We start from the raw sequence: 25,747 nt of genomic DNA, 5'->3' as shown, positions 1-25,747 counted from the left end.
TTGGGTATCCTTAAATTGGGACATTTTACTAACGGTTAGTCAAAACAATAGGATACGAAAATATAATTAACTTATTATTGAAATTTTATTCGTTCGTAATTCATTAACGGAACATGTATCGATTAGTAATTACTAATAGATTTACAATGAAAACATTATCGGTTAATATTCCATTAATGAAAATATTAACAGTTCTCTTATTTTGTTAATGGATAATATAAAATCTCAAATTCGTGAGTTAATTCATTCCTATCACTAACAAATTTCATTTTGTCTGTGAAATTTGTTAGTGATTTGATGGATTCATGTAGTGTCCGACGATGATGTGTTGACCGACGACGGAATTTCTAATGTAAGTTTCATGGCCTTGTTGGACTAAAATTCCATTAGTGTTGAAATGGGTAATGTAACAGTTGTCTATGCTAGTCCTAAGTGAGTTTATAACTGAAATGCCTCCACCCCTGTAGTTGCAATCCAACATGAGATCTTTGACAATTTTGTAGTTGTAGGAGGAGGAAGAAGAGGAGGATGATAAATCAATGAGATACCCATCTGTTGGAAATAGGGGTGAACAGTATTCGGTTTAAATCGAAAAAATTGATCGAATCGAATTAATTTAAAAATTCAGTTTGATTTTTTATTCATTTCGATTCGGTTTTTAATTTCAGAAATTTCAGTTATTTCGGTTCGATTCGATTTTAATAAAAAAAATCGAAAAAACCGAACTGAACCGATTAATGATAATAATATGTTTTTTTCAATAATACTATAGAGAAATTAAATCATATTAAAATTAAAGTATGTTAATTAAATTTTAAAATATTAAAAATAAAGTGTGAAAAATAAAAAATTTATTAAAAATCAAAATCGATTAAACCAAATTGATTCGGACCGGTTCGATTTGATTTGGTTTTTGACTAAAATCAATTCGGTTCGATTTACTTAAATACTAAAATTTTGATTTTTGATTTATTCCGTTCGATTCAATTTTAAACCGAACCGACCGAATGCTCACCCCTAATTAGAAAATAATCTGAGACTAGTAATGTACCTCCACTAATAATCTGCTCAATGATAAATTCAAATTAATCATTCAATTATCATTGCTTTATATATAAATATATAAAAATTTAAATTTAAATTAAATCAGAATCTTCAAACAAATGAAATAACCAGTTTGAATTGATTTTTAAAAAATAGTAAAAGAAATGGAAAACATAACGTCTGTATAGAATAAAGGAGGAGAAATATTGAAAAGTCTCAGTAAAATTTCGTTATCCCAATTTTTTTATTTGAGTATAATTTTAGGTAAATTTTAAAATCAACATTTGAAGTTCAATCTTTGACATACCATGCGTAATAAGTAGATTTTTCAAATCATGTGTATAAAAATTGAATTTCATGTTTTAATTTTAAAGTTTAATTTAAATTGCACTAAACTATAAAAAAAAATAATTAAGATGATAAATTTAAAATTAAAATATTTAAATTAAAATTAACCACAATAAAAAAATATCAATGCATGAAATATCTTATATTTATGCAATAAAAAAATTTTAATATATAAATAAAATAAATTATTAGATGTATTCGATGTATTACCCCATCATATTCAAGTGGTACAATATAAATAAAAAATATAAAAAGTGAAGTTGTCTTAAATTGCCATGTCAGCCACAACTTGGGTGGTTAGTGGTTGGTTTTGGTGAATGGAAGAAATTACGAAATTTGAATATGGTTAGTGAGCTTACCATAAGATTCCCTGCTCCAGCAGCAGGCAATCTGAGAGGTTGAGAAATCTTGTAAATTCCACCCTCAAGATAAATATGAGCACCTCCAAGATTAATCATTCCTTCCATCAAAGACCATTCTTTAGGACCTTCAAATGCTGCTGCTATTGCTTTTTCAAGTGCTTCTGAGCCGTCTAATTTCCCACTTGGATCTGCACCAAACGATGTCACTCTGAACACCCTTGGACTGCCCACAGCCCCAGCCTGTTTCATATTTAATTTTCCACCACCAACACCGCCGTCCCGACCACCGTCATTTCAAGAAACAGTCGAAGGTTAGAAAACTTTGAAAAGCTAATACATGCAGCACAAGAATCAGCTAAGAAACCAATATTACAAATACCTGCGGTGATGGAGCTGGAGCAGAAAAGCTAGGAGAAGGAGAAGGAGAGGAAGCCAAATCACGACGGATTAAAGAAGACTTTAAAGCTTGCAGTTTTTTCATTTGATCATGGAAATGATTTCCATGATCATCAAATGGAGATTTCTCTCCATTGACATTGATCAAGAAGATGATCAAGACACAAACCATAGCATTATTTCTTTGCATTCTTGGTTGTGTCATTCTCATCTCCAATTGTCTCCTTTTCTTCTCTTGTAAAGCAAAACCACTGCATTATATATACACACCAAGAAAGAGAGAAATCAGGACATGCAAAGAGAAGGGCCTAACTAAAATCTGACAGAAAATGAGAAATTAAAAAGAAAAAGGTGTTTTAATAATGGATCATACAAATGCAGCAGCCTATCTACTTGGTCACTTTTCTTGGTTTTTTATGTGGTGGGTTTTCTGTATTTATACTTCCAGTTTGGTCTTCTGAATATCTTTTTCTCTCTGTTTTTTTTCCCTAATGTGACAGGAAAGTAATTAAGGAGCCAACCTATTACATATTATTTGGTTGTAGAATAAAAAAAAATATAATTTCTAAGAAATTATTAAAAAAATAAATACTCTTTTTTTGTTTACATTGTCAAACCATTTTATTGGTTAAAATCGGAATTAATTTATTTAGGTTTTATTTGGTAAGTTTACATTTTCCTAATTAAGTACAATATTTTTACCAATTGATCCTTAATTTATTATATTTTAGATTATATTATCGAATTGTTATTTTTTTAACTTAGAAATAGATTTACATTTTTAAATTAATTTTTTATACCAAATGCACAACTCTCATAAAATAACTTTGTGTGTCTCATAAAATAAGGACTAATTAACACATATTATATATGTCAATGAGTGGTAGTCTGAATTGACTTTTTTCACGTTTAGAAAATTAAAATTTAGTGAGTAAAATTTTAAGTTCTAATTTCTCAATTTATTTATCTTCCATCAATTTGGAATAGAGAATAATTTAATTGATTTTTTTTAATTATTCTCTTTTTTAAAGAGAAATAATTTATTTTTTTAACTAAAAAAATTTTCATTTATTAAAAAAAAATTAAAACCATACATAATTTTTTTTTCCTGCAAAGTGAATCATACCAAATGAAACATTTAAAATACTCATATTCATGATAAGCAAGTGAAAAAAAAATACCTTCCATTATACAGTTTATTAATTATACCAAGTCATTGCTTTCTTTTAATTTAATTAAAAAAGAAAATAAAAAAGCCTACAATACATATTTTTATGATATGTGAATATGACAAAAAGTAATATGTATTATGGTATGTGAATATGACAAAAAGTATTAGCTTTTGCGGAGCGATACATATACTAGTTTTCTCAAATGGGTATATTGCCTCTACTCGATCGTTGTATATACTCATTATAATAATTACATATTTTAAGTTATTTTTACATATAATATATTATCATAGAGTTTTATATTACTGAAATTTAAAAAATAAATTTCATTTCGTATCCACCACCACCTTACCTTCTCTTTTTTGCAGGTTTAATCAGTCACAATATAGCTACATTCCGGCCATTTCACAAGGCGAGTTTCGTCAGACCATCCAGGCGTTGGTCCTATTAAATAAGGTCACAAGACAGGTTCCAACAAGTCAAGTCATAAGACGAGTTCTATCAGATCATCCGGACGTTGGTCTCGTTAAACAATGCCACAATGTAGGTTTCGCCAGTCAGGTCACAAGATGAGTTCTGTCATACCATTTAGATACTAATCCCACTAAAAAAGGCCACAAGCGGATTCTACCAGGCGAAGTCACAAAGTGTGTTTCACCAGGCCACTCGGACGCTAGGCCCACTGATAAAAAATTATCATAAGGGACCATAAGGCGGGTCTCGCCAGGTGTTGGTCCCCTATAAAATGTCTTAAAGCACGCCCAAGGTCGTAGGATAAGTATAAGCCAGGCCAAAAGAATGGGCTAGGGTTCCACTACTTGAGGCCTTTAGCCCATGTCACAAAGCCAGCTTCGCTAGACTCAAATATCGGGCGATAGCCCTGTATAAGATTTTCAAAATAGTCAAGCCATAAGACAGATGTTCATAGGCGATTATTAGCCTCAAGGTTACAAGAAATTTGGGAGGATATTTCAGATCCGAAGCTTACACTTGCTAGGCCATGTGTCCTGGTGTTACCTCCATTATTTTATGGTTTTCAAGCAGTTACTACTACAATGGACGGGTGTTAACTCTTAGTAATTCTTTAAAAGAAATTATTTAAGTCTTGAAAGAAGGTTGTGAATGAGCACATGATATATAGAAACGTAGCAAAAATGATGACATGAGAAAATGTCATTAAAGTTATAAAAGATTACATAGGGGAGGAATATCTTTAGGTTCCTCCGCTCGAGTCCCCATTACATTACTATTTTCAACATCTATTACTTTGTCTATAGAGACTCGGTCATTGGAACTGCCCTCGGCTCGTCCTTCCTCCTTAATCTCAATTTCCTCCTCTTTAGGGAAGATGTCATCTATCCACAAAAAGTCTTCAGAAGGAAACCACTTCACCAGCTCATTCTTTTCTGAATCTTGGCCTTAAACATACATCTCCCCACCTAAGGTGTAATACCCGGCTAGACTCCGGTATCGGAATTCCTACCGTCCGGCGGAATCTCGAATGTCGGAAGCCTCTAGTAGGGTAAAACCATGTTTTTATGAAATGTTTTAATGTGTTTTATGTTTTAAGCATGAAAGAAAATGAGTTTTTGCATAAAAATAGCATTGGAGGAAAACTCAGGTTCGGCCGCCGAACCTCAAGTTCGGCCGCCGAACATGCATGCGTTGCGGGTGTGCTTTAGGCCCCCGAAAGCGTAAGTGAGGGAAGTCCAGGTTCGGCCGCCGAACATGGCATGCATGCGGAGGCACATTCGGCCCCCGAACGTGGTCTGGCCAGCCACTATAAAAGGGTCCCTTAGCCGAAAACGGGAGAGTTTTTCCCCATTTTCGGCCAAGGTGAGCTCTCCGCCGTCCCTCACCCATTTTTGATGTTCTTCCTCTAAATCTTTCAAGATTTTCACTTGTTTTAACTTGGTTTTGAAGATTTAAGCTTTTGAGCAAAGTTTTGGAGTTTGGAGGTTCAAGAACCAAATCTCTCCCAACTCCGAGTTTTTGGGTCGTCTCTCTCGATCTTCAAGAGGTAAGAGCCGATCTTAAGCTCGTTTTATGTTTTGAATAAGTTTTATGCAAGATCTATGGGTTAGAATACATGTTTAGGTTATGGTTATGTTTATGGGTATAAATGTGTGTTCTTGAACAATGTGGATGCTTGATGTGTTGTAGATGGGGTTTATGATGGTTGAGACCCCTAGGAACATGTATGCTTGCGTTTGTGTGTTGTGGAATAGGTTTGATGCATGTTTGATAAGTTTGGAGGCGAAATGTGCATTGGGAGCCAAGTTTCTGCCCTTTGGCAGAAACCAGGTTCGGCAGCCGAAGGAACTTTCGGCCGCCGAACGTTGCTGGGGAGGCAGCCTTTCGGCTGCCGAAGCTCGCCCCCGAAAGGAGACTTTCGTCTCTGTCTGGAAGTTTCGGCCGCCGAAGGTGCCGCCGAACATGCATGAGTTTCGTCTCTGTCTGGGAGTTTCGACCGCCGAAGGTGCCGCCGAACCTGCCTGACTTTCGGCTCTGGAGGGACTTTCGGCCGCCGAACCTGCCGCCGAAAGTGCCCTGTCCAGGCCTTCCTTGCATGTTTTTGTATGGTTGTTTCATGATGTTTTAGGGGGTTTTTGGGGAGTAGTTTATAGTTATGTTCAGGTATGTTTGGTCCCTCATTTGAGTCCACCTGTGTAGGTTCGGACCCGAGGAACCGAGGACCCCAGCAGTGAGTTCAGCTGCTTCGGTGTTGTCAGAGTCAGCCAGAGGTGAGTGGAACTAAACTTAATCTTTTAAATTAAATGTTTTATCATGTTTCATGCATCATGGTTGTGCAATAGGATGATTGCATTAGTTTCCACGAATATGCCGCATTGCATCGATTGTTGTTGATGTGGGTGAATATTGGATGACCCAATTAGTCCATGACAGGAAGACCAGGACCCCATGCTACGGCCTGGCACTATGTAAGGAAAGACCAGGACCCCATTCTACGGCCTGGCACGGTTATGAGACTCGAAGACCAGGAGCCCAGAGGAGGCCCTGGGGAAATGGTAAGTAATGTATGACAGGAAGACCAGGACCCCATGCTACGGCCTGGCACTATGTTAACTTGGACTAATTGGTGACAAGTTCACCCAACCCTTATGTGAATTGTTTGTGTTATGATGCATTTCATTGGAGCATAGTGTTAATATGTTTTATAGTCCTACTCACTGGGCTTTTAGCTCACCCCTCTCCCTTACCCCCAGGCTTGCAGGTACAGTATAGAGCGGGAGTCCGGATAGAGTAAAGAAGTCATGTTTATGTAATAGCTAGTAATGGACATGATCATATTATATTGTAATGTTTTAAACAGTATAGTTATGAAAGGATGTTTATGGATGTTAGAGGTGTGCTTGACCATAGATGTTGTAATCCCTTTTAATACATGATCTTGGTTATTTTATGTCATTTATGTAAACCAACTCAACATATGCTATGCCACCCATTGGGGGCACTGATGAGATCCCACTGAGGGATCAATGTTATGTTTATGTTATGTATGATGTTTATGCACAGGTTGAGTTTGGTTGATGTATATGGAAAGAAAAGTTTTAATTTTTATGTATATTGTTGATCATGTATGGGATTAAACAGGTTCACAGGATGCATGTTAGGCTTGCTACGGGTCCCGGCGGCCTTAAGTCGACCCGGATCCTAGCGCCGGTAGCGGTCCAATTTTCGGGTCGTTACAGAATGGTATCAGAGCTCTAGGTTCATATGGTCGGACCTAGAGTGTCGGGCTCATAGGTGTTATAGAAGGTCAAGCACAATATGAAAGATCATGTCCACTAGGATAGGATGTGGAGTCCTGTCTTGTATGATGATATCAAATGCCATGATTATATGCATGTGCATTAATGATATGTGATGTATGTGATGCGGGTTCATGTGTGCCCACATGAACCATATGATGCTAATGTTTACGTGATGTGCACTGTTTTTCAGAAAACAGGATGAGAGGAACTCGTAGATCAGCAAGATTGACTGGAGTGCCACCTGAGGATGAGGGCACGAGCGCCCGTCCTCCTACATTGCCTAGGGCAATGTCTAGTAGGTCTAACCGAGAAAGAGCAGTTGAGGCAGACGGATGAAATGAGTGTAGAGGAGTACACCGACAGATTCTTGGAGCTGTTGCCTTTTGCTGGGCAGAGTCTGGATACAGATTCAAAGAAGTCAAGGAGGTATGTCATGAAGCTTCATTCCAGGTATTCCTCCTTGATTCAGTCCGTGGACAGGGAGAGTTTCCATGCCATAGTAGATATGGCTAGGAAAATGGAGGCCAGTGCCATCATTCAGGGGACAGTTAAGCAGACAGTGGCACAGCCTTCTGGTTCTAAAACTCCGGGTGGGGGAAGATTAGATCCTTCTACCCTGAGTGCAGCAGCTTCAGGCAGTAAGAGATGGGGTAAGTCCAAGGGTAAGAAGAATAAGTTCTGGAATAAAGTCAAGTCCAGTCTGGGATTTGGAAGTGGCTCAAGCTCTGGTGCGGATAATGTAGTTTGTGCGAAGTGTGGTAAGCCACACAGGGGAGTATGTCGGTTTGGGACGAACGCCTGTTTCAGATGTGGTCAGGAGGGGCATATGGCTCGAGATTGTCCAAGAGCAGTCCCGATGGCTCAGTCCCAGCAGACAGCTTCAGGCAGTGTAGCGCAGCCAGCAGCTCCAGCCATGACTCAGGCCAGTGGCAGAGGCAGAGGGAGAGGAGCAGCCTCTTCTTCAGCGGGTTTCAGAGGTGAAGGTCCATCAGCTCCAGCACGGATCTTCACAATGACACAGCAAGAGGCAGATGCATCTAACACCGTGGTGGCAGGTAACTTAATCATTGGTTGTTCAGATGTGTATGCCTTGATGGACCCTGGTGCATCTCATTCTTTTATTGCTCCGAGAGCCGTGGGGAGGTTAGGTCTGATGACTTCTGGGTTAGAGTGTCCTCTCTGGGTCAGTGGACCCAAGTGTGATCCATCAGTGGCAGAGTCAGTCTGCCAGTGTAGTCCTGTGTTTGTTGAGGGAAGATGCTTGTCCGCCGACCTGGTGGTTCTAGATTTGACAGATTTTGACGTCATTCTAGGGATGGATTGGTTATCTACCCATGGTGCTACCTTGGACTGCAGGGACAAGGTAGTCAGGTTCAGAGGTCAGGATGGGTCTGAGGTTGTCTTCAGAGGAGACAGGAGGGGTACACCTAGAGGTCTGATATCAGCTCTTCAGGCTCGTAGGTTGCTCAGGAGGGGATGTCAGGGGTATTTGGCTCATGTGAGAGAGCTTAGCAGTCAGGTCAGAGAGCCCGCCTCAGTGCCAGTGGTTAGAGAGTTCTTAGATGTGTTCCCAGACGAGCTGCCAGGTTTACCACCTGCTAGGGAGATAGAGTTCGAGATAGAACTGATGCCTAGAACCCGACCGATCTCTATCCCTCCCTACAGGATGGCGCCAGCAGAATTGAAAGAGTTGAAGGAGCAATTGCAGGAGCTGGTAGACAAGGGCTTCATCCGACCGAGTACCTCACCCTGGGGTGCTCCAGTTTTGTTTGTGAGAAAGAAGGATGGATCCCTTAGGCTTTGTATCGACTACAGGCAGTTGAACAAAGTCACTACCAAGAACAAGTACCCATTGCCAAGGATCGACGATCTATTCGACCAGCTAGCAGGAGCGGGTTGTTTCTCCAAAATAGATCTGAGATCTGGGTACCATCAGTTGAGGATCAGGGAAGAGGATGTGCCAAAGACAGCTTTCAGGACTAGATATGGGCATTTTGAGTTCCTTGTGATGCCGTTCGGGTTAACCAACGCCCCTGCAGCATTCATGGATCTCATGAATAGAGTGTTTAGTCAGTACCTGGATCACTTCGTTATTGTCTTCATAGATGATATCCTAGTGTATTCCAGGAATGCAGAGGAGCATGCCCATCATCTGAGGTTGGTTCTACAGATCTTGAGGGAACATGGCTTGTATGCCAAGTTCTCTAAGTGTGAGTTCTGGCTGAGGAGCATTTCGTTCTTGGGGCATGTAGTGTCAGAGAATGGTATTGAGGTAGACCCCAAGAAGATAGAAGCTGTGGTTAACTGGCCTAGACCCACTTCAGTAGCGGAGATCAGGAGTTTCTTGGGTTTGGCAGGTTACTACAGGAGGTTCGTTCAGGATTTCTCGAAAATAGCAACTCCTCTGACCAGACTAACCAGGAAGAATCAGAAGTTTCTGTGGACCGACCAGTGCGAAGAGAGTTTTGAAGAGCTTAAGAAGAGATTGACTTCAGCGCCAGTTTTAGCTCTGCCATCTAGTGATGAGGACTTTACAGTCTTTTGTGATGCGTCCCGTGTGGGACTGGGTTGTGTACTGATGCAAAATGAGAGGGTGATTGCTTATGCTTCGAGGCAGCTAAAGAAGCATGAGTTGAATTACCCCACACATGACCTTGAGATGGCAGCAGTAATCTTTGCACTCAAGATGTGGAGGCACTACCTCTATGGGGTAAAATGTGAGATCTTTACAGATCATAAGAGCCTGCAGTACATCCTGAGTCAAAGAGATTTGAACTTGAGACAGAGGAGATGGGTAGAGCTGCTGAGTGACTATGATTGCAAGATTCAGTATCATCCGGGTAAGGCGAATGTCGTGGCAGACGCCTTAAGCCGGAAGTCACTAGGCAGTCTATCCCACATCACGGCAGAGAGGAGACCAGTGGTGAAGGAGTTTTACAAGCTCATTGATGAAGGTCTACAGTTGGAGTTGTCTGGTACAGGTGCCTTGGTTGCTCAGATGAAAGTGACACCTGTGTTTCTAGAGCAAGTGGCTCAGAAACAGCATGAGGACCCAGAGTTAGTGAAGATTGCCAGGACTGTTCAGTCAGGCAAAGACAGCGAGTTCAGATTCGACAACAAGGGGATCCTCCGCTATGGGAATCGTTTATGTGTACCAGATGACATAGGGCTAAAAGGAGACATTATGAGAGAGGCTCATAATGCAAGATACAGCATTCACCCCGGAGCCACCAAAATGTATCAGGATCTGAAGAAAGTTTATTGGTGGCCAGCTATGAAGAGAGAAGTGGCACAGTTTGTGTCAGCCTGCGAAGTTTGTCAGAGGGTGAAGCTGGAACATCAAAAGCCGGCTGGAATGCTCAACCCGCTACCTATTCCAGAGTGGAAATGGGAGAATATAGCTATGGACTTCGTAGTGGGGTTACCGGCGACGTCCAACAGATTGGACTCCATATGGGTGATTGTGGACAGACTCACCAAATCTGCTCACTTCATCCCTGTCAGGAGTGGCTATTCTGTGGACAAGTTGGCGCAGGTGTACGTTGATGAGATAGTCAGACTGCATGGGGTTCCTGTTTCTATAGTGTCAGATAGAGGGCCCCAGTTCACCTCCAGGTTTTGGCGGAGTCTGCAGGATGCCATGGGTACTAGGTTGGATTTTAGCACTGCCTTCCACCCACAGACAGACGGACAGTCAGAGAGGACCATCCAAATCATAGAAGATATGCTGAGAATGTGTGTGCTGGACTTTGGCGGTTCTTGGAGACAGCATCTACCTTTGGTGGAGTTTGCCTACAATAACAGCCATCATGCTAGCATCGGGATGGCTCCATATGAAGCTTTATATGGAAGGAAGTGCAGGTCACCTGTTTGCTGGGAAGAAGTTGGAGAAAAGGCCTTGGCAGGGCCTGAGCTAGTAGAGATCACCAGCAGGGTGGTACCCTTAATCAGAGAAAGAATCAAGACGGCTGCAAGCAGACAGAAGAGTTATGCAGACATCCGCAGAAGGCAAGTAGAGTTTCAGGAGGGGGATCTGGTATTGCTTAAGGTGTCTCCAATGAAGGGAGTGGTTTGCTTCGGGAAGAAAGGTAAACTAGCCCCACGATACATCGGACCCTTTGAAATCTTGCAGAAGATTGGGAATGTGTCGTATAAGCTAGATTTGCCTGCTTCTATGGCAAGAATCCATCCGGTTTTCCATGTTTCAATGTTGAGAAAGTTCGTGTCAGATCCGGGCAAGGTTCTTAGTGAGCCTAATGTGGAGATCCAAAAGGATCTCACCTATGTTGAGCAGCCAGTGTGGAGCATAGACACCCAGATCAGGAAGCTTAGGAACAAGGAAATCCCGATGGTGAAAGTCCTTTGGAACCACCACAATATGGAAGAGTGCACTTGGGAGACACGGGAGTCCATGCTCCGGCAATATCCTCATCTCTTTTAAGGTTAGTCTCTATATGTTTTATGTTGTATGCCTTGCATGTGCTAGTTGAGGAACATTCGGGGACGAATGTTCTTAAGGGGGGGAGAATGTAATACCCGGCTAGACTCCGGTATCAGAATTCCTACCGTCCGGCGGAATCTCAGATGTCGGAAGCCTCTAGTAGGGTAAAACCATGTTTTTATGAAATGTTTTAATGTGTTTTATGTTTTAAGCATGAAAGAAAATGAGTTTTTGCATGAAAATAGCATTGGAGGAAAACTCAGGCTCGGCCGCCGAACCTCAAGTTCGGCCGCCGAACATGCATGCGTTGCGGGTGTGCTTTAGGCACCCGAAAGCGTAAGTGAGGGAAGTCCAGGTTCGACCGCCGAACCTCAAGTTCGGCCGCCGAACATGGCATGCATGCGGAGGCACATTCGGCCCCCGAACGTGGTCTGGCCAGCCACTATAAAAGGGTCCCTTAGCCGAAAACGGGCGAGTTTTTCCCCATTTTCGGCCAAGGTGAGCTCTCCGCAGTCCCTCACCCATTTTTGATGTTCTTCCTCTAAATCTTTCAAGATTTTCACTTGTTTTAACTTGGTTTTGAAGATTTAAGCTTTTGAGCAAAGTTTTGGAGCTTGGAGGTTCAAGAACCAAATCTCTCCCAACTCCGAGTTTTTGGGTCGTCTCTCTCGATCTTCAAGAGGTAAGAGCCGATCTTAAGCTCGTTTTATGTTTTGAATAAGTTTTATGCAAGATCTATGGGTTAGAATACATGTTTAGGTTATGGTTATGTTTATGGGTATAAATGTGTGTTCTTGAACAATGTGGATGCTTGATGTGTTGTAGATGGGGTTTATGATGGTTGAGACCCCTAGGAACATGTATGCTTGCGTTTGTGTGTTGTGGAATAGGTTTGATGCATGTTTGATAAGTTTGGAGGCGAAATGTGCATTGGGAGCCAAGTTTCTGCCCTTTGGCAGAAACCAGGTTCGGCAGCCGAAGGAACTTTCGGCCGCCGAACGTGGCTGGGGAGGCAGCCTTTCGGCTGCCGAAGCTTGCCCCCGAAAGGAGACTTTCGTCTCTGTCTGGCAGTTTCGGCCGCCGAAGGTGCCGCCGAACATGCATGAGTTTCGTCTCTGTCTGGGAGTTTCGGTCGCCGAAGGTGCCGCCGAACCTGCCTGACTTTCGGCTCTGGAGGGACTTTCGGCCGCCGAACCTGCCGCCGAAAGTGCCCTGTCCAGGCCTTCCTTGCATGTTTTTGTATGGTTGTTTCATGATGTTTTAGGGGGTTTTTGGGGAGTAGTTTATAGTTATGTTCAGGTATGTTTGGTCCCTCATTTGAGTCCACCTGTGTAGGTTCGGACCCGAGGAACCGAGGACCCTAGCAGTGAGTTTAGCTGCTTCGGTGTTGTCAGAGTCAGCCAGAGGTGAGTGGAACTAAACTTAATCTTTTAAATTAAATGTTTTATCATGTTTCATGCATCATGGTTGTGCAATAGGATGATTGCATTAGTTTCCACGAATATGCCGCATTGCATCGATTGTTGTTGATGTGGGTGAATATTGGATGACCCAATTAGTCCATGACAGGAAGACCAGGACCCCATGCTACGGCCTGGCACTATGTAAGGAAAGACCAGGACCCCATTCTACGGCCTGGCACGGTTATGAGACTCGAAGACCAGGAGCCCAGAGGAGGCCCTGGGGAAATGGTAAGTAATGTATGACAGGAAGACCAGGACCCCATGCTACGGCCTGGCACTATGTTAACTTGGACTAATTGGTGACAAGTTCACCCAACCCTTATGTGAATTGTCTGTGTTATGATGCATTTCATTGGAGCATAGTGTTAATATGTTTTATAGTCCTACTCACTGGGCTTTTAGCTCACCCCTCTCCCTTACCCCCAGGCTTGCAGGTACAGTATAGAGCGGGAGTCCGGATAGAGTAAAGAAGTCATGTTTATGTAATAGCTAGTAATGGACATGATCATATTATATTGTAATGTTTTAAACAATATAGTTATGAAAGGATGTTTATGGATGTTAGAGGTTTGCTTGACCATACCAAAAGGCACACCAAACCAAAAGGAGCGCTACACTTTTTGCTCAATGCAATTGGGACGCTTTTTCCTTCCCCAATTACTTGAACCTTGATCAAGAGGATCGCACCATGCACACCACACCCAGGGGAGTACTCAGTTTCCTTTGTTCTTTTATGTTTCTTATACATTGAGGACAATGCATGATTTAAGTGTGGGGGTGCGTATCTCTGAATTTTTACTTTTAAGTTTATTTTTGCTTTAATCTTTAGTTTACTTGCATTAGGCAAAAATTTTTTCATTTTTATTATTTATGCTTTCAATAAAACATACACAACCACAACCTTCTTCTTCTTTTTGTTTTGCTCTACTCAAACTGATGAACTATGTTGAATGAGTTTTTCTTTCCATGACCCCATTGATGTGATAACTCTTTAAACTTATGTTGAATCAATTGCAGTAAGTTGTATTCATGTTTGAGAATTGCCTTTTGAATTGAATCTTAGAGCTTGCCAATGGTGAAAAATATATTGATGACCCTCAATTGATTGAGAATAAATTAAAATTATGTGAATGAACTTAATGTGACTTGATTTAGCAATTGGTGTTGATTTGCCCAAATCATTGAGAGAAAGAAAATTCAGCAAAGGCAAAGACCTCAAAAGCACAAAATCAAAAACTGTTCCAATGGTCAAAAGACTATGAACAAGGCTAGTAGCCACTTGGATAGGTGACCAACTGAAAAATATAAACCATGACATCAAAAATAGGTTGGTGACCTTTCCAAGCAAGATCTAAAGTGCAAAAGCTTGGATAAAGTACTTCAAGGTAGGGGCAAGTCAATCCAAAGGCTAGAAAAAGTCTTAACAAATTAATGTACATATTTCTCTTGAGGAAAACAAATCCTAACCATGGTAAGCAAAGGGAAACGAGGAAAAGAGGTAAGTAATCTTCATGCATATATTCTTCACTGCAATGCTTCAAAATAAGTGTCTAGAGTATGAGCTTAAGTGGAAACAAGGATCTAGAGTAAGAAAGCTTATTTGACTATGTTTGTTTGCTTGAGGACAAGCAAAAGCTTAAGTGTGGGGGTATTTGATAGAGCATATTTTAGTCCATATTTTCATGATCTTATTGATGTTTATTTGCACCTATTCTATCTAATTTTGTGGTTTTAATCATGTTTTACAAATATTAGGTGTGAAGAAATAATTTGGAGAAAATGCTCTTAAAAGTGCCAAAGAATGCCAAAAAACAGCCACTTTCGGAAGCACCTTCGGAAGCACTTTTGGAAGCCGAAAGTCACCCACCTTCGGAAGCACTTTCGGAAGCCGAAAGTCACCCACTTTCGGGGGCACTTTCGGCGGCCTAAAGTCAAGTCCAGAGGCGAAAGTCACCCACCTTCGGGGGCACCTTCGGCTGCCGAACCTTGCGTCCAGAGCCGAAAGTCCAGCCTCCGAAACTCATTTTAGGCAGCCGAAAATCACTCTCAACACTCTCTTTCCTCATTCAAGAAACCATATCTCAAGTTGCCATATTTGAGGAGCCAAACAAGGGAAGTATTTTGAGATCCAAATCTTCAAGATTCACATTCAAATATTGGATTTCAAGATCAAGCTTATTAAGGAAGCCAAATCCAAAGATCACATGTTTCCCACTTAGTGTCATGCACATTCAAAATTCAAAAGGAGGCTCCACCTTCCTTATTAGTGCATGGGCAGCCTCTTAACTCTTTAGGCAACATCTTGAAGACCTTGGGCAGTAATTGAAAAGACCAAAGAGGCCCCACTTGCCTCCATTCATATGCATCTCGTTTTTGCCTTCACCCATGCACAAAGAAGGCACATATGGGACCAAGGACACTTTGGACAACCTCTAAAAGACTCATGGATTGCTACCAAACCTTGGGCAGCCTCTCAACACCTATTTAAAGGCCTCAAGAACACAAGAAGAGACACAATTCAACTCTCCAAATTCGGCCAAGAAAGGGCAGCCACACTCCAAGGGGCTTCTCCCCTCAATTTCGGTTCTTCTTTCTTCTTTTCTTTAATTTTCTGTTTTGGTTCAGCCATGAGTGGCTGAAACCTTATTTCTAGTTGAAGTTTGGTTGAAACTAAGGTTGTTTAAAGGGTTGTGAGATCTGAACATAAACTTTTGTCTTTGATTTTATTCAATATTCATGCAATTGATGCTTAATTCTAAGATTGCTTTGTTGTTTTGATCAAATTGGCCACTTGATTCTTGATTGCAAAGTTAATTGATTGTTGGATTAGGATATTTGTTAGTCCATAATTGCTGGAAATATTCTGTCCATAGAACACTTGGTGTAAAAACCCAAGAAATTGTATGATCTAGCAACATCTCATGCGTTTGAGTAGCTAGGGTTTGGATCTTTCTTGTTCTTCATGCAATTGGCAATTGTTTTGATGCCTATGGCCCAAGGACGTTCCTTGGCAATTTGTTGATTAGTAATTGGTTAGAGGACGTTCCCTAATCAGTTTGTTCATAAGGAAAGACATGGTGGTGAGAAGCGTCTTCCACCCCCATAACCAACCTATTGAATCAATCAAGATAACTATGTTTCAATGATCAACCCAAACAACCAAAGTGGATCCATATCTTCAACTAGACTTCTCCCATATTGATTTCTTCTTTTATTTTAATTACTTGCTGTTTCAATTACTTTCAAATAGTTGTTAGTCAAATCAATCTCAAAACCCCCCCTTTTTACTTTCCTTGCGCTTGTTTCTATTTCTCTTTGATTACTTGCTTTCACTTGTGCTTTCAATTAGTTCTATTGGTCTTGATTGAGATAAATAAATAGGTAATCAATTCTCTGTGGATACGATCCTTCACCACTATCTGCAGTTGTAAATTGTGGGTAACCAAGAAGATTATTTTTGACCGGCTTCGACAACCGCACTGTCAGTTAATCTGGTCATAGGAGCGGCAATGTAATACCCGGCTAGACTCCAGCATCGAAATTCCTATCGTCCGGCAGAATTTCGGATGTCGGGACGCTCTAGAAGGGTAAGAATATGTTTTTCTAAAATGTTTTCACATATTTTTATGGTTTAATGAACAAAAGAATTGAGTTTTGAAAGAAAAACACCAAGGAAGAAAAATCCAGGTTCGGCCGTCGAACCTCATGTTCGGCCGCCGAACTTGGTGGAGTTTTGGAGTCACCTTTGGCTTCCGAAGGTGGTCTGGCCAGCCACCTATAAGAGGCCCCATGTCTGAAAATGGGCGAGTTTTCTCCCCATTTTCGGGCAAAAGTTCATGCTCTTCCATGGTTGGTTTTGAGGTTTTCCTTCAATCCTTTCAAGCTTTTAACTAGTTTTAACCTTGTATTGAAGGTTTTTGGAGCTAAGATCAAGATTTGAAGCTTGGAGACCCCGAAGCTCTTCTCCTCCACTTCTCCAAGTTTAGGTCGCCTCCCCTCTCGATCTTCAAGAGGTAAGGGTAGATCTTCAGCTTATTCTATGTTTTAAACAAGTTTTATGAAGAGTTATGGGGTAGAAATGCAAGTTTAAGTTAGTTGTTAAAATGTAGGGTTGGGTTGGTACATTGTTGAAAATATGTAAAATGTGTTTATGCTTTGTGTTGTTGTTGGGGTTTAGGGTAGTTTGAGACCCCTATATGCTTGTTTGCATGTGTGTGCATGTTGTAGAATAGCTGAATGCATGTTTGGAAAGTTTGGGAGGCAAAATGTGCATGAGGAGGCTGAGTTCTGCCACATTGGAAGAACTCAGGTTCGGCAGCCGAAGGACTTTCGGCCGCTGAACCTACCTGTTGTAACGACCCGAAAATCGGACCGCTACCGGCGCTAGGATCCAGGTCGACTTAAGGCCGCCGGGACCCGTAGCAAGCCTAACATACATCCTGTGAACCTGATTAATCCCATAAATGATCAACTACATACAGAAAAATTTAAAACTTTTCTTTCATTCATATGCCAAACTCAACCTGTGCATGCACTGAACATACTCAAATCATAAACATGATCCCTCAGTGGGATCTCCTCAATGCCCCAATGGGCAAAACATCATATGTTGAGTTGGTCTACATAAACATCATAAAAAGATTTAAGATCATGTATTAAAAGGGATACCTCATACATAAAGTCAAGCACAATCTCTAATCCTCAATATCATTACATGACTGAAACTGTACTTTTACAAAACATTAATACATTTATCATGTCCACACTACCTATTACATACACAAGACTTCATTACTCTTGTAAACCTCCTGGTCTACCCTGTACCTGCAATCCTGGGGAAATTGGGAGAGGGGTGAGCTACTAGAGCCCAGTGAGCAGAATAATAAAACATTTAAAACATATGATAACATGAAATGCATCACATCACAGCTAATCACATCAAGGATGAACTTGTCACCATTAGCCCTCTGCATAGTCCAACTGTGCCAGAACGTAGAATGGGTCCTGGTCTTTCTCTTACATAGCATAACATAACATGGTCCAACTGTGCCAGAACGTAGAATGGGTCCTGGTCTTTCTCTTACATAGTGCCAGCGAACGTAGAATGGGTCCCACTGGTCTTACATTCCGTACCGTACATATCACATCGTCACATCATAGATCGAGGGCTATGGATCATCCAACATTCATCCACATCAACAATAAAATGTGAAATGCAACATATTCGTGAATTCTAATGCAAACAACCTAGTACATCTCATGGCATTCATGATGCGTGAATCATGCTAAAAAGTCCATCATTTGCTTTAAAACATAATGAGATATTCCACTCACCTCTGGGTAGCTCTGACCAGACACTGGAGCAGCTGACTCACTGCTGGGGTCCTCGGTTCCTCGGGTCCGAACCTACACAGGTGGACTCAAATGAGGGACCAAACAAACATGAACATAACTCTAAACAACTCCCCAAAAACCCCCCTAAAACATCATAAAACAATCATAGAAAAACATGCAAGAAATGGCTGAACAGGGCACTTTCGGCGGCAGGTTCGGCGGCCGAAAGTCCCTCAAGAGCCGAAAGTCAGGCAGGTTCGGCGGCACCTTCGGCGGCCGAAACTCCCAGACAGAGGCGAAACTCATGCATGTTCGGCGGAACTTTCGGCGGCCGAAACTCCCAGAAAGAGATGAAAGTCTCCTTTCGGGGGCAAGCTTCGGTAGCCGAAGGCTGCCTCCACAAGCATGTTCGGCGGCCGAAAGTTCCTTCGGCTGCCGAACCTGGTTTCTCCCTTAGTGGCAGAAACTCAGCTCTCCTACGCACATTTGCCTCCAAAACTACCCAAACATGCATAAACCTATTCTACAACATTCCCAATCATACACAAGCAAACATACAAGTTCCTAGGGGCATCAAACCATCAAAAACCCCAACTACAACACACAAGCAACTCACATTGTTCAAAAACACAAATAAAACCCATAAACCTAACCATGAGCTAAACATACATTCTACCCCATAGATCGACTTAAAACTTACTCAAAACATAAAATGAGCTTAAGATCGGCTCTTACCTCGTGGAGATCGAGAGAGAGACGACCTAACTCGGAGATGGAAGGGGTTGAGTTCCCTTGAACCTCAAAGCTCCAAAACTTTGCTCAAAGCTTGAAAATCTTCAAAACAAAGTAAAAACTCATGAAAATTGAGTAAGATTGGAAGGAAAGAACTCAAGATCGGTGAGGGACGGCGGAGAGCTCACCTTGGCCGGAAATGGGGAAAAAGGTCGCCCGTTTTCGGCTAAGGGACCCTTTTATAGTGGCTGGCCAGGCCACGTTCGGGGGCCGAACGTGCCTCCGCATGCATGCCATATTCGGCGGCCGAACTTGAGGTTCGGCGGCCGAACCTGGAGTTTCCTCACTTATGCTTTCGGGGGCCTAAAGGTGCTCCCGAAGGCATGCATGTTCGGCGGCCGAACTTGAGGTTCGGCGGCCGAACCTGAGTTTTCATTCAAGGTTGTTTTTATGCAGAAACTCATTTCCATTTTTCTTAAAACCATGAAATACCTTAAAACATTTTATGAAAACATGATTCTACCCTACTAGAGGCTTCCGACATCCAAGATTCCACCGGACGGTAGGAATTCCGATATCGGAGTCTAGCCGGGTATTACATTCTCCCCCCCTTAAGAACATTCGTCCCCGAATGTTCCTCAACTAGCACATAGCATGGCATAAAACATAACATACATACATACATAGCATATAAACACATAGAGATCTAACCTTAAAAGAGATGAGGGTACTGCTGGAGCATAGACTCCCGTGTCTCCCAAGTGCATTCCTCCAAATTGTGGTGGTTCCACAGGACTTTCACCATCGGGATTTCCTTGTTCCTTAACTTTCTGATCTGGGTGTCTATGATCCGTACTAGCTGTTCAACATAGGTGAGATCCTCTTGGACCTCCACATCAGGCTCACTAAGAACCTTGCTCGGATCTGACACAAACTTCCTCAACATTGAAACATGGAAAACCGGATGGATTCTTTCCATTGAAGCAGGTAAATCCAGCTTGTACGACACATTCCCAATCTTTTGCAAGATTTCAAAGGGTCCGATGTATCGTGGGGCTAGTTTACCTTTCTTCCCAAAGCGAACCACTCCTTTCATAGGAGACACCTTGAGCAATACCAGATCCCCCTCTTGAAACTCTAACTGCCTTCTGCGGATGTCTGCATAACTCTTCTGTCTGCTTGCAGCAGTCTTGATCCTTTCTCTGATTATGGGTACTACCCTGCTGGTAATCTCTACTAGCTCAGGCCCTGCCAAGGCCTTTTCTCCAACCTCTTCCCAGCAAACAGGTGACCTGCACTTCCTTCCATATAAAGCTTCATATGGAGCCATCCCGATGCTAGCATGATGGCTGTTATTGTAGGCAAACTCCACCAAAGGCAGATGCTGCCTCCAAGAACCGCCAAAGTCCAGCACACACATCCTGAGCATATCCTCTATGGTCTGGATGGTCCTTTCTGATTGTCCGTCCGTCTATGGGTGGAAGGCAGTACTGAAATCCAACCTGGTACTCATGGCACTCTGCAGACTCCGCCAAAACCTGGAGGTGAACTGGGGCCCTCTATCTGACACTATCAAAACAGGAACCCCATGCAGTCTGACGATCTCATCAACATACACCTGCGCCAACTTGTCCACAGAATAGCCACTCCTGACAGGGATGAAGTGAGCAGATTTAGTGAGTCTGTCCACAATCACCCATATGGAGTCCAATCTGTTGAACGCCGCCGGTAACCCCACTACAAAGTCCATAGCTATATTTTCCCATTTCCATTCTGGAATAGGTAGCGGGTTAAGCATTCCAGCCGGCTTCTGATGTTCCAGCTTCACCCTCTGACACACTTCGCAGGCTGACACAAACTGTGCCACTTCTTTCTTCATAGCCGGCCACCAATAAACCTTCTTTAGATCTTGATACATCTTGGTGGCCCCGGGGTGAATGTTGTATCTTGCATTATGAGCCTCTCTCATAATGTCTCCTTTTAGCCCTATGTCATCTGGTACACATAGTCCGCTCCCATAGCGGAGGATCCCCTTGCTGTCGAATCTGAACTCACTATCATTGCCCGACTGAACAGTCCTGGCAATCTTTACTAACTCCGGGTCCTCATGCTGTTTCTGAGCCATCTGCTCCAGAAACACGGGTGCCACTCTCATCTGGGCCACCAAGGCACCTGTACCAGACAACTCCATCTGTAGACCTTCCTCAATGAGCTTGTAAAACTCCTTCACCACTGGCCTCCTCTCTGCCGATATGTGGGATAAACTGCTGAGTGATTTCCGGCTTAAGGCGTCTGCCACAACATTCGCCTTACCCGGATGGTACTGAATCTTGCAATCATAGTCACTCAGCAGCTCCACCCATCTCCTCTGTCTCAAATTGAAATCTCTTTGACTCAGGATGTACTGCAGGCTTTTATGATCTGTAAAGATCTCACATTTAACCCCATAGAGGTAGTGCCTCCACATCTTGAGTGCAAAGATTACTGCTGCCATTTCCAGGTCATGTGTGGGGTAATTCAACTCATGCTTCTTCAGCTACCTAGAAGCATAAGCGATCACCCTCTCATTCTGCATTAGTACACAACCCAGTCCCACACGGGATGCATCACAAAAGACTGTAAAGTCCTCATCACTAGATGGCAGAGCTAAAACTGGTGCTGAAGTCAACCTCTTCTTAAGCTCTTCAAAACTCTCTTCGCACTGGTCGGTCCACACAAACTTTTGATTCTTCCTGGTTAGTCTAGTCAGAGGAGCTGCAATCTTTGAGAAGTCCTGAACGAACCTCCTGTAGTATCCTGCCAAACCCAAGAAACTTCTAATCTCTGTCACTGAAGTGGGTCTAGGCCAGTTAGCCACAGTTTCTGTCTTCTTGGGGTCTACCTCTATACCATTTTCCGACACCACATGCCCCAAGAACGAAATGCTCCTCAGCCAGAACTCACACTTAGAGAACTTGGCATACAAGCCATGTTCCCTCAAAGTCTACAGAACCAACCGCAGATGATGGGCATGCTCCTCTACATTCCTGGAATACACCAAGATATCATCTATGAAGACAATAACAAAGTGATCCAGGTACTGACTAAACACTCTGTTCATGAGGTCCATGAATGCTGCAGGGGCGTTAGTTAACCCGAACGGCATCACAAGGAACTCAAAATGCCCATATCTGGTCCTGAAAGCTGTCTTTGGCACATCTTCATCCCTTATTCTTAGCTGATGGTACCCCGATCTTAGATCTATTTTGGAGAAACAACCCGCTCCTGCTAGCTGGTCGAATAGATCATCGATCCTTGGCAGAAGGTACCTATTTTTGGTAGTGACTTTGTTCAACTGCCTGTAGTCGATACAAAGTCTGAGGGACCCATCCTTCTTTCTCACAAACAAGACTGGAGCACCCCAAGGTGAGGTACTCTGTCGGATGAAGCCCTTTTCTACCAGCTCTTGCAACTGCTCTTTCAATTCCTTCAACTCGGCTGGGGCCATCCTGTAGGGAGGGATAGAGATCGGTCTAGTTCCAGGCACCAACTCTATTTCGAACTCTATCTCCCTAGCAGGTGGTAAACCTGGAAGCTCGTCTGGAAAGACATCCTGAAACTCTCTGACAACTGGCACCGAGGCTGGCTCCCTGACCTGACTGACTAGCTCTCTCACATGAGCCAAATACCCCTGACATCCCTTCCTAAGCAACCTACGAGCCTGAAGAGCTGATATCAGACCTCTAGGTGTGCCCCTCTTGTCTCCTCTGAAGACGACCTCTGACCCGTTCTGATCTCTGAACCTGACTACCTTGTCCCTGCAGTCCAAGGTAGAACCATGGGTAGATAGCCAATCCATCCCTAGAATGACGTCAAAGTCTGTCAAATCTAGAACCACAAGGTCGGCGGAGAGGCATCTTCCCTCTACAAAAACTGGACTGTACTGGCAGACTGACTCTGCCACTGACGGGTCACACTTGGGTCCACTGACCCATAGGGGACACTCTAACCCAGAGACTATCAGACCCAACCTCTTAACGGCTCTCGGAGCAATAAATGAATGAGATGCACCCGGGTCCATTAAAGCATACACATCAGAACACCCAATGACGAGATTACCTGACACCACGGTGTTGGATGTGTTAGCCTCCTGCTGAGTCATGGTGAAGATCCTGGCTGGAGCTGATGGACCTTCACCTCGGGAACCAGAAGAAGAGGCTGCCCCTCTCCCTCTACCTCTGCCACTACCCTGAGTTGTGGCTGGAGCTGCTGGCTGTGCCACACTACCAGAAGCTGTCTGCTGGGGCTGGCCCATAAAAGGTGCTCTAGGACACTCCCGAGCCATGTGTCCCTCCTGTCCACATCTGAAACATGTATTAGTCCCAGCTCGACACACTCCCCTGTGCGGCCTTCCACATCTCTGGCATTCTGTACCATCTGAGCCTGAGCTCGAGCCACCGCCAAATCCCAGACCGGATTTCAACTTATTCCAAAACTTATTCTTCTTCGGCTTCTTGGTGGTGTTATCCCACCTCTTCTTACTTAAGCTCTGAGAAGAGAGACCTGGCCCTCCTCTGTCTGGGGTCTTAACCCCTGAAGACTGGGTCACTGACTGCTTCACTGACCCCTCAACTATAGCACTCGCCTCCATCCTTCGAGCCATATCCACCATAGTGTGGAAACTTTCCCTCTCAACTGACTGAATCAACGAGGAGTACCTGGAATGCAGCTTCATAACATATCTCTTGGCTTTCTTCGAATCGGTATCTAGAGCCTGCCCTGAAAAAGGCAATAGCTCTAAGAATTTATCCGTGAACTCCTCTACACTCATGTGCTCTGCTTGCCTCAGTTGCTCAAACTCAATCATTTTCAGTTCTCTGGAACTGTCTGGAAAAGCCCATCCAGCGAACTCATTCGCAAATTCCTCCCATGTCATGCCGTCTAGTCTCGGGTCCACATAACACTTGAACCATTCCCATGCCTTCTTGCACTTTAAAGTGAACCCTGCCATCTGAATGGCCCTGCTATCATCTGCCCCTAGCTCATCAGTTATTGTCTTCACTACTCTCAGATACTCAAAGGGGTCATCCCCTGACTTGTATTTGAGAGCATCCAGCTTAAGGTAATCTGTCATCTTTACTTTGCTCCCACCGGCTGAGCTAGGTCTAGGAGGTTGAGTAACTGGGGCTGCTGGTTCTGTAGGTGGTGGAGGTGGGGGTGCAGTATTCCCCGAGGTGGGGTTTGAAGGGTTTGGATAGAAGGGTGAGGGTGGATAAGCTGGGTACTGTGTGTAAGGTGGATAGAAAGGTGGATAAGGCATGTAGGTAGGGTAGGGGTTAAAGCTGGAATAATCCGATGTGCCTCCCATCGGATACCCTGAACCCTGTGGGAAGGGTGGATAATGGGGTGGAAAACCATACCCCGAGGCCTGAACGCCTCCCTGAGACTCCCCTGTCCCCTCTTCCTCCATGCTCACATCCAGGTTCCCATCTCTCCTCTGACCCTCTTCCGTAACCTCCCTCACATCTGAAGAACTTCCTCCTCTATCTGTCCCCCTTCTGCTAGCATCAAAAGACCTTCTAGGGTCCCTTGACACTCTTTCTCTGCTGGCTCTACAAGACATTGCCCTAGGCAATGTAGGAGGACGGGCGCTCGTGCCCTCATCCTCAGGTGGTACTCCAGTCAATCTTGCAGATTGACGGGTTCCTCTCATCCTATTTCTGAAAAACAGTACACATCACAAAAACATTAGCATCATATGGATCATGTGGGCACACATGAACCCTCATCACATATACATCATTCATATCATAGCATCAATGCACATGTATATAATCATGGCATTACACATCATCATACAAGACAGGACTCCACATCCTATCCTAGTGGACATGATCTTTCCTATTGTGCTTGACCTTCTAGAACATCTATGAGCCCGACACTCTAGGTCCGATCCTATGAACCTAGGGCTCTGATACCATTCTATAACGATCCGAAAATCGGACCGCTACCGACGCTAGGATCCAGGTCGACTTAAGGCCGCCGGGACCCGTAGCTAGCCTAACATACATCCTGTGAACCTGATTAATCCCATACATGATCAACTACATACAGAAAAATTTAAAACTTTTCTTTCATTCATATGCCAAACTCAACCTGTGCATGCACTAAACATACTCAAATCATAAACATGATCCCTCAGTGGGATCTCCTCAATGCCCCAATGGGCAAAACATCATATGTTGAGTTGGTCTACATAAACATCATAAAAAGATTTAAGATCATGTATTAAAAGGGATACCTCATACATAAAGTCAAGCACAATCTCTAATCCTCAATATCATTACATGACTGAAACTGTACTTTTACATAACATTAATACATTTATCATGTCCACACTACCTATTACATACACAAGACTTCATTACTCTTGTAAACCTCCTGGTCTACCCTGTACCTGCAATCCTGGGGAAATTGGGAGAGGGGTGAGCTACTAGAGCCTAGTGAGCAGAATAATAAAACATTTAAAACATATGATAATATGAAATGCATCACATCACAGCTAATCACATCAAGGATGAACTTGTCACCATTAGCCCTCTGCATAGTCTAACTGTGCCAGAACGTAGAATGGGTCCTGGTCTTTCTCTTACATAGCATAACATAACATGGTCCAACTGTGCCAGAACGTAGAATGGGT

At 43.1% G+C, this 25,747-nt stretch overlaps 1 protein-coding gene across 1 annotated transcript; it reads right to left on the bottom strand.

Annotated features, from left to right (window-relative positions):
• Window positions 1–1,670: 1,670 nt before the first annotated feature.
• Window positions 1,671–2,431, bottom strand: LOC110604004 (polygalacturonase QRT3-like). Its single transcript, XM_021742017.2, has 2 exons — window positions 2,134–2,431; window positions 1,671–1,994 (listed from the first exon to the last, which is right to left on the bottom strand). The coding sequence occupies exons 1-2, from the start codon at window positions 2,359–2,361 to the stop codon at window positions 1,671–1,673; spliced, it is 552 nt and encodes a 183-aa protein (XP_021597709.1). The 5' UTR covers window positions 2,362–2,431.
• Window positions 2,432–25,747: the final 23,316 nt, after the last annotated feature.

The sequence above is a fragment of the Manihot esculenta genome, chromosome 16 (genome assembly GCF_001659605.2).
Source record: "Manihot esculenta cultivar AM560-2 chromosome 16, M.esculenta_v8, whole genome shotgun sequence".
NCBI lineage: Eukaryota > Viridiplantae > Streptophyta > Magnoliopsida > Malpighiales > Euphorbiaceae > Manihot > Manihot esculenta.
The sequence above is the reverse complement of the archived record's forward strand: the minus strand, read 5'-3'. Positions and strand labels throughout refer to the sequence as shown.